At 44.9% G+C, this 13,095-nt stretch overlaps 1 protein-coding gene across 12 annotated transcripts in view; it reads left to right on the top strand.

The window, feature by feature from the left end:
* Positions 1-13,095, top strand: part of NCOR1 (nuclear receptor corepressor 1) — a 509,406-nt gene that overhangs the window by 482,809 nt on the left and 13,502 nt on the right. For 10 of the 12 annotated variants that reach the window (XM_033922034.1, XM_033922033.1, XM_033922035.1 and 7 more), the window contains 2 exons: positions 4,734-4,868; positions 5,086-5,228. In XM_033922034.1, coding sequence (XP_033777925.1) covers positions 4,734-4,868; positions 5,086-5,228 — 278 coding nt within the window. The remainder of the gene's footprint in view (positions 1-4,733; positions 4,869-5,085; positions 5,229-13,095) is intronic. The other 2 variants (XM_033922040.1, XM_033922038.1) reach the window with 1 other exon arrangement.

Raw genomic sequence — 13,095 nt, 5'->3', positions numbered from 1 at the left:
CTTCATCGGGCAGCAGCAGCATTCACAATTCACTGCTGTTGCCCGCTTCAGGCCTTCCTCTCTGTCGGGTCCTGTCTTCATGAAAACAGGAAGTAGGCAGTACCCGGCAGAGAACAAGGCCTGAAGCCGGCAACAGCAGCGAATTGTAAACGCTGTTGCTGCCCGAAGAAGGTAATGGAGCACCGAGGCAGACCGCTTCTCCCCCCTCCCAGCCGAACCCCCGCTGACCCTCCTGTCTCCCCCCCCATGAACCTTTCCGACCCTCCCAGCGAGAACAGCAAACCTCCTTCGCGGCTTTCTCCTCCCTCTGCCGCGTCACTGATGATGTCATCAGTGATGCGGCAGAGGGAGGAGAAAGCAGACGCTACTGGAGGGAGGTTTGCTGCTTTCGCTGGGAGGGTCGGAAAGGTTCACTTGGGGGGGAGAGATAGGAGGGTCAGCGGGGGTTCGGCTGGGAGGGGGGAGAAGCGGTCTGCCTCGGTGCTCCAAGGCCTGGCGCCATTACCTTTTTCGCCCCTCCCGCCCCCCCCCCCTTGGTACGCTACTGCTCTCCAGCTCTCCTTAGTTTGCCGGTTTTCTTTTTCAGCGACTTGCACGCTTTCAAAGATCCGCGCATGCGCGGCTGCTCAAAGTTCAATCTTCTGCTCTGCTGCAACTTCCTGTTTCCGGTTGGGTCAGAGCAGAAGATTGAATACTGAGCAGCCGCGCGTGCATGGCTCTTTTGAAAGCGTTCCGGTCGCCGAAAAAGAAAGCCGGCAAACTAAGGTGAGGTGGAGAGAGGAAGCTGGTTAAACGATCGAGCTGGCGTGCGGGTGGGGGCTACGGGGACCGCACGATCCTTTATGCCTCACTGCGGTGACAAAACCATTCACCGCTCCATGGGGCGGTGTTGGCCTTGTCCCCGTCCCCGCAGAGGCTGCTAATTTTCATTCCCCGTTTTTGGCGGGTTACCCGCGGCTAAACGCGGTAGCCGCGGGTAAACCGCCACCGTGTCATTCTCTAATGAGAACCCCCAAGCTGTCAGCTGAGGACTTCCTTTGTAGTTGGCCGGGGGTCCCTTTTGCCAAGCTTGACAGGCAGCAGTAGCATCCCTGAGTCACAGATGCTGGCACTTCAGTGGCTCATGGATGCTGCCAGCGACAGCTGTGCTTGGTGGAGGGGAGTTCTGGCCGTCTCTAGAGGAGGACCTCTGCTAGCGGTGCTTGGGGGATCCCCACCAGTCACAGCAAGGGTCAGCAAGTACTTCAACACTGTAGAAATAAAACCAGAAATGCATTTCCTTTTTTTTTTTTAACACAATACAAAGACATCTGCTATATACATTTCCCAAAGCTAACATATTTTAGTCAATAAATTCCGTTTTTTACCTTTGTTGTCTAGAGACTTATTTTTCCATAAAGTTGGTCCAGACTTCATTCCCTCCCCCAACTTTTTCTTTCTTTCACCCTGCCCCTTTCTTTCTCTCTCCCTGCCCCCATTTCTTTCTTTCTCCCTGCCCTCCTCCAAGCCACCGCCATTGGGGAACAGGCCGCCACCGCCAGGGAACAGGTTGCCACTGCTGCCGTAATCGGGGAACAGGCCGCCACCAAGTTCTGAGCTCTCCCTGCTTCCCTTCCCCGTAAGCGCCAGGCTGACCAACCTTCCCATCTCCACCCCAGACCCCACCCCATAATAGTACTAATTGTAACACCATTTTTTCCATTCATTTTTCATATATATACACATACAATATAATCGTATTAACAACACATAATGGTTAACCACAAAATTAAAATACAGAAAGCACACTGTATGCTTTTCAACATTTATTTCTACCAGAAAACAGATAACCCCATGCAAATACTGGACCAAAAACTAAAAGTACTAATATTCAAACAAACCCTAAGATGCAAGACTCTTCAAGCAGTACAACCCCCAGAGAAAACCAAACAAATGCATTTCTTCTTAAACAGACAGCAGATGCAAAATCACTAAATAAAAGCATTTCCTCTACCGTTGTTGTCTCTCTCCCTCCATGTGTCTTGCTTTCTGGCCTGCCCCCTGGTGTTAGCTTCAGGATGGTCCATGGTGTGATCAACGCAGGATCTTCGGGCTGGCTCCCTGAGTGCTGCCTTGCACATAGCTGTGGAAAGCGGCTCCTCGCGCACGTCCCACACCTCATCTGGAATCCTTCCCTCTGACTTTGCGATGTCAGAGAGAAAGCTACTGGGTCAGGCGCAGGCCGCGGGTAGAAGCCTTTTCCCATGGCTTTGTGCACTGCAGCATTCAGGGAGCCAGCACAAAGATGCCGCATTGATCGCACCGAAGACCGGCAGCTACTGAACAATCTCTTAGGCCCGATGGAGGTGCTGGCCCTGTGGACCAGCAGAAAATTCTGCGGACCGGCGGTTGAAGCTGAGCCGCGAGCCGCACTCAAGTAGATAAAGAGCCGCATGCGGTTCACGAGCCGTGGTTTGCCGACCACTGATGTAGAGTAAATGGCAATCTCTTATGCATTAAGATGGCAACACCCCTTTGCCTCCCACTGAAGGTAGAAGAGTAGACTTCCCCCACCCCTCAGCAGCTTGGCATGCTCGATCTGAGAAAGGTGGGTCTCTTACAAATATGCTATATCAGTACCCAGCTTCCTGAGATGAGTCAATATCCGTGAACACTTAATGGGAGACTTGACTCCATCCACATTAAGCGTAGTCACTTTCAAATCAGCCATGGATGCCCAGCTAAACTCCGCTGCAGATTGAGTATGTGCTACCAACCACAAAGCCCTCGGTACCTCATCCCACTCCCACATCCACCCTCCCCACACACCCCACAAACATACACAGGCATACCCCCCCACACCAGACATACCATAGCCATCCAGAACACCCTTTTCAGTAACAACTATTTCTCATAACCAATCCGCAGATGCTATAATAACTGTCTATTTAGAATTAACTACCTTAGTTTCTTCTTCTTATTTTTTTTTTATTTTACTTTGAGTTTGGAGCATTGGTTTCTTATTTTAAAGCATGCACACTATATATTTCCAGCCACAGTAAACCAGTTTAACTCTGAAAATACTCTGCACGCATCTGCTTCCCTGGCTGCAAACGGTTCCAAGTAAGAGAACTCTGTCCCCTTCTTCTACCTTGCCTTTGGTTCCCTCGAAGGTGGATTAATTTTTGCGATCACCTCTCCCCTGGCTCCCCTTTTCCTATTGCTAATAAGGAAGAATCAAAGAGAGAGAGAAAAAAAAAAAAAGTCAAGCAGCCCCTGTTTTTTGGAAAGTTCGGTTGGTCTTCTTTTCCCTACCTGCCCTGCCGCAGCACACAGCCGACCCGGAAGTCTTCCCGATGTCAGCGCTGACGTCGGAGGGAGGGAGGGCTTTGCTTAAGCTCTCCCTCCGACGTCAGCACTAACATCGTGGAAGACTTCCGAGTCAGCTGTGTGCTGCGGCAGGGCAGGTAGGGAAAGAAGACGAGCCTCGCGGCTCGAGTGCTTCGGAACCCCGCAGGATCCCCGCGACTCTAGGGGGCGTTCCCACGGGATCCCCACAACCCTAGGGGGCGACCCACGACCTTAGGGGTGTCCCCACGGGATCCCCGCGACCCGAAGGGGGAACCCGCGGGATTCCCACGGGTCCCCGTTCCCGTGCAGCTCTCTAGTGCACAGCTGAGAGAGAGTGTGTCTGCCATTGTATAATGCCTTCCTCCCCAGCTCCCCTTCTGCCCAGCATCTATTTTACCTTCAGGAGCCAGCCACACCAAGATGATGAATCTTCAGAGGCCTGCTCCGGGGCTTTCCTTCTGCCGAGTTCTTCCTTGATGTAACTTCTGGTATGAAACTAGAAATTACATCAAGGAGGGCAGTTTGTGGTGCCAGATCCCAGCCATAGCCACAAATATCTTCTTCATGGGCAATCCCACTCAAGGAGATTTGCAGAGCGGCTACATGATCCATACTTCATACCTTTACAAAGTTTTATAGAGTGGATATAACAGCACAAAAGGATACCACTTGGTCTTCAGTGTCAAGAGCAGGCTCATCTGTCTCACTGTAGATTCCAGGGACTGTTTTGATTCATTCCACTTGTCAGGGCTCATATGCCCTGTGTAACAGAAGGGAACATTAGGTTCTTACTTCTTTAATCTTTCTATTAACACAGTACACTTCTCCCTCCGTATTCGCTGTGATAGGGGATTAAGAGAACCGCAAATACAGAAAAACCGCAAATAACTTTTTCATATGTTATTCGCTGTTTTCTATTAAAAACCATCGTGAATATGGTGAAACCGCAAATAACATGGTGGGAGACCGGGCCTGTTCCTGAAGGAGAAGCAAAACACGGTGAATAAAGTGGTGGGAATCAGAAGTTTTCTCTGTAAACGCTTGGGATTAGTGATTTCTCTATGCATACTGATGTAATTTGGGGGGAGGAGCCAACAAGCTAAAAACCGTGAATAATTGAAACCGCGATTGCTGAAACTGCAAATATGGATGGAAAAGTGTATATGAATCCCCCCCCCATTCATATACTGTATCAATAGAAAGATGATTATCGAGGTAAGAACCTGATCTTCCCTTAGTTGCTATTTACATAATCCAGGATAGTGAATATTCAGCAGAAGTGATTGCAGTGTAAACTAGTACTATAGTACTAAGGGTTTATGTAGCAATCGTGTACACCACTGTCCAATTTCAGCACGATAACAATATATTTTAATGTGTGTCTCCCCTCTTCCTGCTTTTAGACCTGGGAAGTCCCCAGAGAGTGGTCACATCTCAGAGCCCTATGAGCCTATCTCACCACCTCAGGTCACCAGTATGCATGAGAAGCAAGAGCACATTCTGCTGCTGTCTCAAAGAGCTGAGCCCGCGGAACAGAGGTATTTAATACCAGACTGAGAGTGTTGATTGTGAATGAACCATTCTGTCTACTGTGTGAAGATGTCAACTTTTAGCCAGGAATGAGTCACACTACAGTAGATCTGCTTCTCTCATCATCTGAAATAGGTTTTAATCTGCTCTCTCCACAGTGATGTGTTTCAGTTTTTGTAGTGTGCGCTGTGACAGCCATTCTAGAGATGTTTCCTTTTTCTACAGAAATGACTCTCGCTCTCCCGGGAATTTAAACTATCTGCCTTCCTTCTTCACCAAGCTGGAAAGCACCTCTGCCATGGTGAAGTCGAAGAAGCAGGAGATATTTCGTAAGTTGAACTCCTCTGGTGGGGGTGACTCTGACATTGGTAAGTGGGCTTTGTCTTGCTCCATCCTGTTTCCAGCATTGTTATACTAACCCTCCCAAACTTGTGCATTGCACAGTTGGTTTGCAACAGAATTAAGCATAAGACAATAATAACTAAGTTAAAACAAGCAAAACATAACCAACTGGGGTGATTTTTAAGCATGTAAGACCAACATGCATAGCAAATTGTTTATGGAAACATAAGCATTTTACAAACCTGAAACTAAATTTAGGTTTCTTATTGTGAATTAAAGCACAATATGTATACATATATTATTTTTATTTAAAGCAATTTAGAACCTGCCTGCCTTAGAAAAGACCTTGACAGTGTAAAATCATGTGTGGATGACAAAAGTAATCATGACCACCAAAGATTAAATATGAATCTAATCTAAAATAGAATAAATTAAGAGAAATTAAGATAACTTCTGATCTCATAGGTCCTTAATCTCTACTCTGTGGGTGATTTAAATAATTTTACACCTTTGCCTCTCTTTCTGAACTAAAATTGCCTTGTAATATCACATTTGAAATGGGCATGTTAAGTCTTCTCTGAAAATGAAGCTATAAACTGCTGGTGGAAATCGTGTCTGCTTTGCTTAGTCACCTGAACTGCCTATTTACTTGGTGGCAGTACAGAAGTAATAATGTAATCTGATACTGAAGTAGCTAATTGTTTTGTCAATCTGTGCCTTAAATACAACTAAAATAAGCAAACCTTTGAAGTTTGAATCATACTGGTTATTTAGTTCATCCAATGTGATAAGGAGTTTAATTATGATTTTTTTGTGTGCAAATATTGATGTTTAACATCTTTTTAAATCTCTTAATATTGGCTCGCATTACTTTCTAGACAGGAATAAAAAGCCTGACTGTGAAGCTAGTAACTGGCATTACAGTTCTTTTGGGCTAAATGGATTATGGCCAGTGTTCTGCCACTTATTTCTGTCAAATGGGATGATCAGTAACACTCAAAAAAGCACACAGACAATATAAAGCATAAACAATAACACTTTATTATACATATATAAGAATTAAATACCTTCACCGTATCCCAGGCAAACACTCTCCCTTCACAATTGGAGAATCCTTGTGCAATTGATAGGTGAGTAGACCCGGGAGACTGACCCTTTAGACATCTTTTAATTTTGTCCCTTGCGACGTCTTGGATTCTAAGGTTAGAGGCAAGTCCCGTCTTTTATATTGGGTGAAAAGCTGGGAAAACTGCTTGCCTCTTAGTAAGACAGCTGGTACTGGTCCTTTGTTATTTGTTTTGACAACTCCTAGGTCAAGGAGGTCAAGATAGCAGATACTTGTTTGGTTTCCCTGTCCTTTTGATGTTACCCAGGAGGTGTTTGCAGAGCCCGGGTTTCCCATCTGTCTTTACTGATGATCATCTGGTTTTACTGTCCTTTGAAGATCAATGAGGTCAGGATGTCAGATAAGCAAGCTTATTGCAGAAACCATCTGGTCTTACTGTCCTTTGGAGATCAAGGAGGTCAGGAAGTCAGATAAGCAAGGAGGTGTTGCAGTTTGCTGTCTCTTTGATGCTATCCAGGTGACACGTTGGCAAAGGAAGCCAGGATGTGTCCTTTTGGTGTTGTCAAGGTAACACTCAGGACAAGGAGGTCAGATAAGCAGACTTGAGGATATATGTCACGTATTATGCTGAGTTCAGGTAACACTCAGGACAAGAAGGTCAGATAAGCAGACTTGAGGATACATGTCACGTATTATGCTGAGTTCATTTACCCCCTGGGTATAACAGCCAGGTATCACATCTCAACATCTGTTGCTTTGAAGGATTTCCAGGGTTCTGCACAGTTTGCTTTTACATTGTATAATGTCTGGATACTTCTTTTTAAGGATATAAATAGGGACAGGGGTACAAAACAAAAGCAGCACACAGACATGGAGGGAGATGAGGAGAAAGTCTATAAGCAAGGGAAGAAGAAAAAAAGAGGCCATGGGTAATGGTAACAGGTGGGAACAGATTCTACAGAGGGAGGAGATGAGGAGAAGGATTGCTGGGAATGGATAAAGAAAGATAGACTACAGGGACACATATTGAAGGAGTGGAGAGGAGTCATGTAGCACAAGGAAGGGAGAGGAGACTAGGCCAGAGAAGATTAAATGAGATGGGGAAACACTGAGTTAGGAAGCAGAAAAGCAAGAGCAGTAAAAGAGGTAGAAAGAGGAGGATTGATGCATTAATCACTATAGCAACCCAGAGGCCTATTTTATGCCCTCACCTGTATCCTGGCATTGAGTGATACTGACTCAGCTGACAGATGTTAAGTTCTCCCAATCACCCACAGCTCTGCGACCACAACAACTAGTGCAAAATCATGGGAAGGAGTTCCTCTAACATCCCACACTGCCCTTCTCTATGCCAGGAGCATTGCTATGGTCACTAATGCTGAGATGTATAGCAAGCTTTCCTGTTGGCTGAATAAACTGAAATGGCAGGAAATAATGCAGGCACTGCATGGTTTGGTATTAGAGAACAAATAAAGGGAAATTGGGTAGGTGGCCAGTGAAGGGAGAGAGAAGGAATATAAGGTGCTGGAAGGGGGTAGGAGAGGATGGAGCAATATGATAGAAGAATAGGTATAGAAAGAGGGAAAGGAGGGAGATGGAGGAGATACACGAGAGATACCAACAAAACCTAATGGGAGTTGATACTGGAAGAAAGGATGAAGATAACTAGAGAAAGCAGAGAGGATAAATTGTGGGATAGGGGATTAAACACTAAGGAAAGAGACTGAAGGAGGTGAAATGAAAAAAGGGATAGTGAATTGATATAGAATGAAAGGGAAATAAAGTACCAATAAACATTTTAAAAAATCACTAACACACAAATTGAAAAATCTTTATTTAAAAAATGTTGCCTTATTTCTGGTTAAATTAAACCACAAATAAGTATATGCTAATGTATGTAAACATGCCCCAGATGTTCTGGGTAGGTATCGAAATTCTATCTCTGAGCTGATGCAGGATTCTTGGGGGCATGCGTGCATCAGCTGATAACTGTAAAGGGAAATTTTAACGTATTCTTGCTGTGTAAAATTGCCTTTATACTCTGCTTTTCCAAATTTCTATCTGAAGTCTTTGCTTCTTACTGGTATGTTACATGAGTTAACAGAAATGTTTAGTTCCATTTTCTGCCAGCACTGAGTAACTCTTTCCCACTGAAATAATTTCTGCTTGTTAGAACGTTGTGTTTAACGGGAAGCTCATCTGATTAGTCATTTGGTGAGCATGTAATCTCCAGATTCTTTCCTCTGCTCTTGCTTTACAGGTGTTCCATAACCTTTGATCAATGTCCTTGTAAAAATAACTTGCTATGTGTGTTCTGAACTAAAATCAATTGAACTGTCAGTGTTGGTGTGACCACAGAGCATACAGACCTGGTTTTCTTTTCCAAGCCTGCTGCTGGGTTGTGATCTTGGGAAAGTTGTTTAAATTTTCTTTACCAAAGCATAAAGAGCCTGTTTGTGGGACGGGCACATTGCAGTCATGTGGCTTTACCATAAACGGTGCTACATAGTTTTGATGGCATAGTATAATTTATTCTTTTAATCCAGATGTGATCAATTCTAGTCCTCAAAAGCTGCAAACAGATGAGGCTTTCAGGATATCCAGGCTTCAAAAGCATATTTGGGATAGATTGCCTAAAAGCCCAGTAACAGGTTATTTGGTTGTACTCCTACCTTCCTTCCCAAGTGTTTTTCCAGGATCAGATGAAGTCACCTTTTTATGGGGCCAATATAATAAGCTGTGCATGATGATTTACTTCTGATGCTAATCCTCTAATGTAATAAGAGTTTTTAGCATGGAAAAACAGCAGTACAGATACTATGCTAAAGGATAGCAAAATGGGCATGCAAATATGCTGAACCTGAAATTGTTCCTAATATAAAAAAGAAGAAAAAATCCCTCTATTTCAGCATTTATTTTTCCTTTTGCAATGCTGAATCTTTATCCCATCTTAGGGCTTAAGGAAAGGTTCTAATGTGGGAGGAAAGGGACATCCTGAGGTAAAGTATAGCACTTCACTCAGAAGACTATTGGCAAATACCCCTGGTGGGCCCCAGACAACACAACCTGCCAATACAAATGCTTGGTGGTCCAAGTGGACCCCACCACTCTTTCTACCCTCCCCCCCCAACTACCATCACACACCACCTTGAGTTGGAAGTCAGGAGTGATATCCGCTTGCTGTTGCCTCCAGTGCAACCATGTTGGTAAATGGTAGTGCCTGATCCCTAGTAATATGTTGGAATGCTCAGCCTGCCAAATAATGGAGTGGTGTACACTTTTTTTCTGTTGGCAAGCTTTTTTGTTAATGCTGTAGTAATTTGCATGCCATCAGTTTACTACTGAACTCTGAGGACTTTCTTAGAGATCAGACTCCACAGGTGACCCTTGAAGGGAAAAATGCTGGCCTAGTGCCTAACCCTCAGTAAGCCTGGTTCTAAGAGAAGTTGTAGAGGCTCAGCATTAAAGATAGTTTTTATAGCAACCTGTGAACTGCATATTTAATTTGCATATATTTGCTTAAGGAGAGAGCTGTTAACTAACAGGCTTCTTTGGATCTGTTTAGGACCTTTTTAAGACTTTTGGGAGTAGTAAGTGGGAGAGAGGCCTGGAAAACCGTTAAGTCATGCCAAGCACACTATACTTCGGGGAGGGGGTGAATCCTCTCACCCTAACTAAAAAGCGCTTCTTGAGGAGAGATCTTTGGATGGTTTCAGCCTCTTAGTTTAAGACTGAATTCTGAGAAATTTCTTAGAGATCAGACTTTATAGGTAAGCCTACAGGTTAATTCCCTCCCGTCCACCCCAAGGTGGATCTTTTTTTGGCTCTTCAGCCAACCAGGAACAGGACATTGGTAGGATTTTTCTGCTCTTTCTGTTTTTTTCTTCCAGGTTTTACTACTTCTGCAACTATAGTATGGCTAGGTAACATTGTGTCACCAAAGCTGCTGCTTAAGTTACAGCTTCTGTCTTTGTGCAGACAGAATGTTACCCAGGCAGAGAGAGTGGTTCCATGTGCAGGCTGCCTTCAGCTTGAATCCCTCATGAAGGAATTAAAGGAACTGAGAGAGGAGGTGACAAGACTGAGAAGCATCTGTGAGAATGAGAGGGTACATCAATGAAATGGTTCAAAAGGCGTCAAAGATTTCTAGCAGTGGGGAAGAAGAGGCTGTGCTGAGGGAAGACAGCTGGACTCAGATAACGAAACCCTTGAACTGAAGAAACCGGTATGCTGACCGAGAAGTGGAGGAGATGAGAGCATCCCAGGGAGAGGAAGGACCAAAGCTTGAAATCTGAAAAAATTGCTGGATCCATGACCACTAGGAGGCGTAACAATTCCCTTCTAAGGGGTACAGAAGCTTCCATCTGCAGACCAGACATGATGTCCCAGGAGGTATGCTGTCTGCCTGGTGCCAAAATCCATGATGTTAAGGTGAGATTACCAAGACTCATGGACAGACAGAGTAGGAAGAAAAGGAGGGGAGCAGCGTTATATGTTAAAGATCATATTAAAGCCACACAATTGCAGGATCTGCAGGGCAAAGAAGAGGCACTGTGGATCAATTTGGGAAAAGAGAAAGGTAACTATATTTACATTGGTGTGAAGTGGACAGAGATTTAATAGACATTCAGAATATATCTAAAAAAGGGGAACATGCTGGATGTTGATTGGGGTATCCCTATTGCAGAGTCTTCTAGAAGTAGGAAAATCCTGGATTCTCTACAAGGAGAACTGTTCCAGCAGTTGGTAATGGAACTCACATGGGATGGGGTCATACTGGACTTAGTGCTTACAAATGGGAGTATGTTTCTGATGTTACAATTGGTGATCATCTGGCATCCAGTGATCACTGCATGGTACGGTTTAATATTAAAATGGGTATAGAAAGGGCTCATTCAAAAGCAAAGGTTCTAGACTTTAAACAAACTAATCTTATTCGGATGGGGGATTATGTCAAGGAATTGTTGTCTGGATGGGAATGTCTGAAATGAGTTATTGTAAGAGTGACATACTTTTTTGTGAGGCAAGTAAGTAAGAATGAGAAGGTAAAGAATGAGAGGTTAGCTTTCATAAACTACAAAAGATCACAAAGAGGAAGACAGGCAAAAATAACTGGAAAAGTTAAGAGAGGCTGGTCAAGTAGTCAGGAAAGCAAAGATACAAATGCAAGAAAAAATAGCTGACATGGTAAAATGGGGAGACAAGACATTTTTTAGGTATGTCAGCAGTAGCCTAATAAAGGGGGGGGGAGGCGGTCCACCACAGGCGTGGTCTTGGTCCTCTCTGAGTCCGCTACCATGCACCCCTTCCCTCCCCGTGTACCTCTTTAATATTCCCTGCACGAGCAGCATTATAAACTTGCTGCCCGCGTCGGTGTCGCCTCTGTCTGATGTCACTACCAGTCCCCGCGCCTTGAAAGTAACTTCAGAGAGATAGCCGACATGATGCAGGTAGCAAGTTCATGATGATGTTCCTACCTGGAAAATTAAAAAGGTACAGGGGAAAGGAAGGGGGTGTGCATGTGGTGGGGGGTTGGGAAGGAGCAGGGGAAGGATGCCACTCACCCTTGCTATGCCACTGTATATCAGCGATAGGAAGAAGTGCAAAAGTGGCATTGTGAGACTCAAAAGTGAAGGGGAAAAATATGTAGAAGCTGCTAAAGAAAAGGCTGAATTGCTTAACAAATATTTTGGTTCTGTGTTCACTGAAGCACTGGGAGCGGGACCACAGAAGACAAACACAAATAGGGATGGAGGAGTGGTAGACCCTGATCAATTTTCAGAGGATTGTGTTCGTGAGGAGATAGCTAGATTAAAGGTAGATAAAGTGATGAGGCTGGAAGGTGTACATTAAGGGTGCTGAAGGAACTTAAGGAAGGTTCTGGTGGCTCCACTGACTGACCTTTTCAATGAGTCTGTAGAGTCGGGAATGGTACCAGAGGACTGGAGAAGGGGATTGGTCCTTCTACAAAAAAGTGGAAGGAAGGAAAAAGTAGGGAATTACAGGCCAGTAAGTCTGACTTCTGTGGTAAGCACATTAATGGAAACACTATTCTCTTTTTCATTGTACCATACCGTTGTCCGCAGCAGGCCTCCTGCTGGATAAGTATGAAGCTTTCCGGCTTCCCTTGCAGGGACAGCGACAGTTTATGCGGCGGGTTGGAGTTTTGGGGAAAAAAGATAATCTTGTCAATGTGGACCACTGAGGTAGCTCCTTCATTTTGGGCCTGAAGAAATAGACTTCATACACTTTTGCTTTTGGAGCGGAGAGGACCTACAGCCAGCTATAAGCACAAACAACAATTCCTCCAGATCTGGTATCCCTACATTCAGTCATTGGCCCCTAGGGCACGCAGTGAGGTCCTAAATTCACTATCCTAATACTGTGGTTTTGTGGGTGGGCCAGTGGGGACGACGAGGGTGAGTGAGGTTGTTTTTTTTTTCCCTTCTGCTCTATCTGGGGTGGAGTTTGCTTGTCTTCCCACTTCTTTTGGGACTGTGAGAACTGTAACCCAGAGGACTAGCAGAGTTCGAAGTTCTCCGAGTTTAATGCTGAGAAAATGCTTTGGAATGGGCTTGGAAGGGGTGGGGGGAATTTAGTATGGGTCATTGGTTTTCCTTTTTTCATATTGGTTTGGCGGTTGTAGTGCATACTGTGTTTTTCTGATTTGGGGAGCTTCAGATCTACACTTTGTGGGCTGTGGTCCTCTCTCTGGATGTTGTTTCGTCTATTGTTTAGCACTGCGGATGCTCCTTGTTATGGGTGGAAGTGGAGGGTGGGTTGGGGGGTTCTGCTGTTTATTCTTGATTATTGTTCGTTTGTATGAG

This window comes from Geotrypetes seraphini, chromosome 15 (genome assembly GCF_902459505.1).
Source record: "Geotrypetes seraphini chromosome 15, aGeoSer1.1, whole genome shotgun sequence".
Taxonomy (NCBI): Eukaryota; Metazoa; Chordata; class Amphibia; order Gymnophiona; family Dermophiidae; genus Geotrypetes; species Geotrypetes seraphini.
Note: the sequence above shows the minus strand (reverse complement) of the source record. Positions and strands in the feature narration are given on the sequence as shown.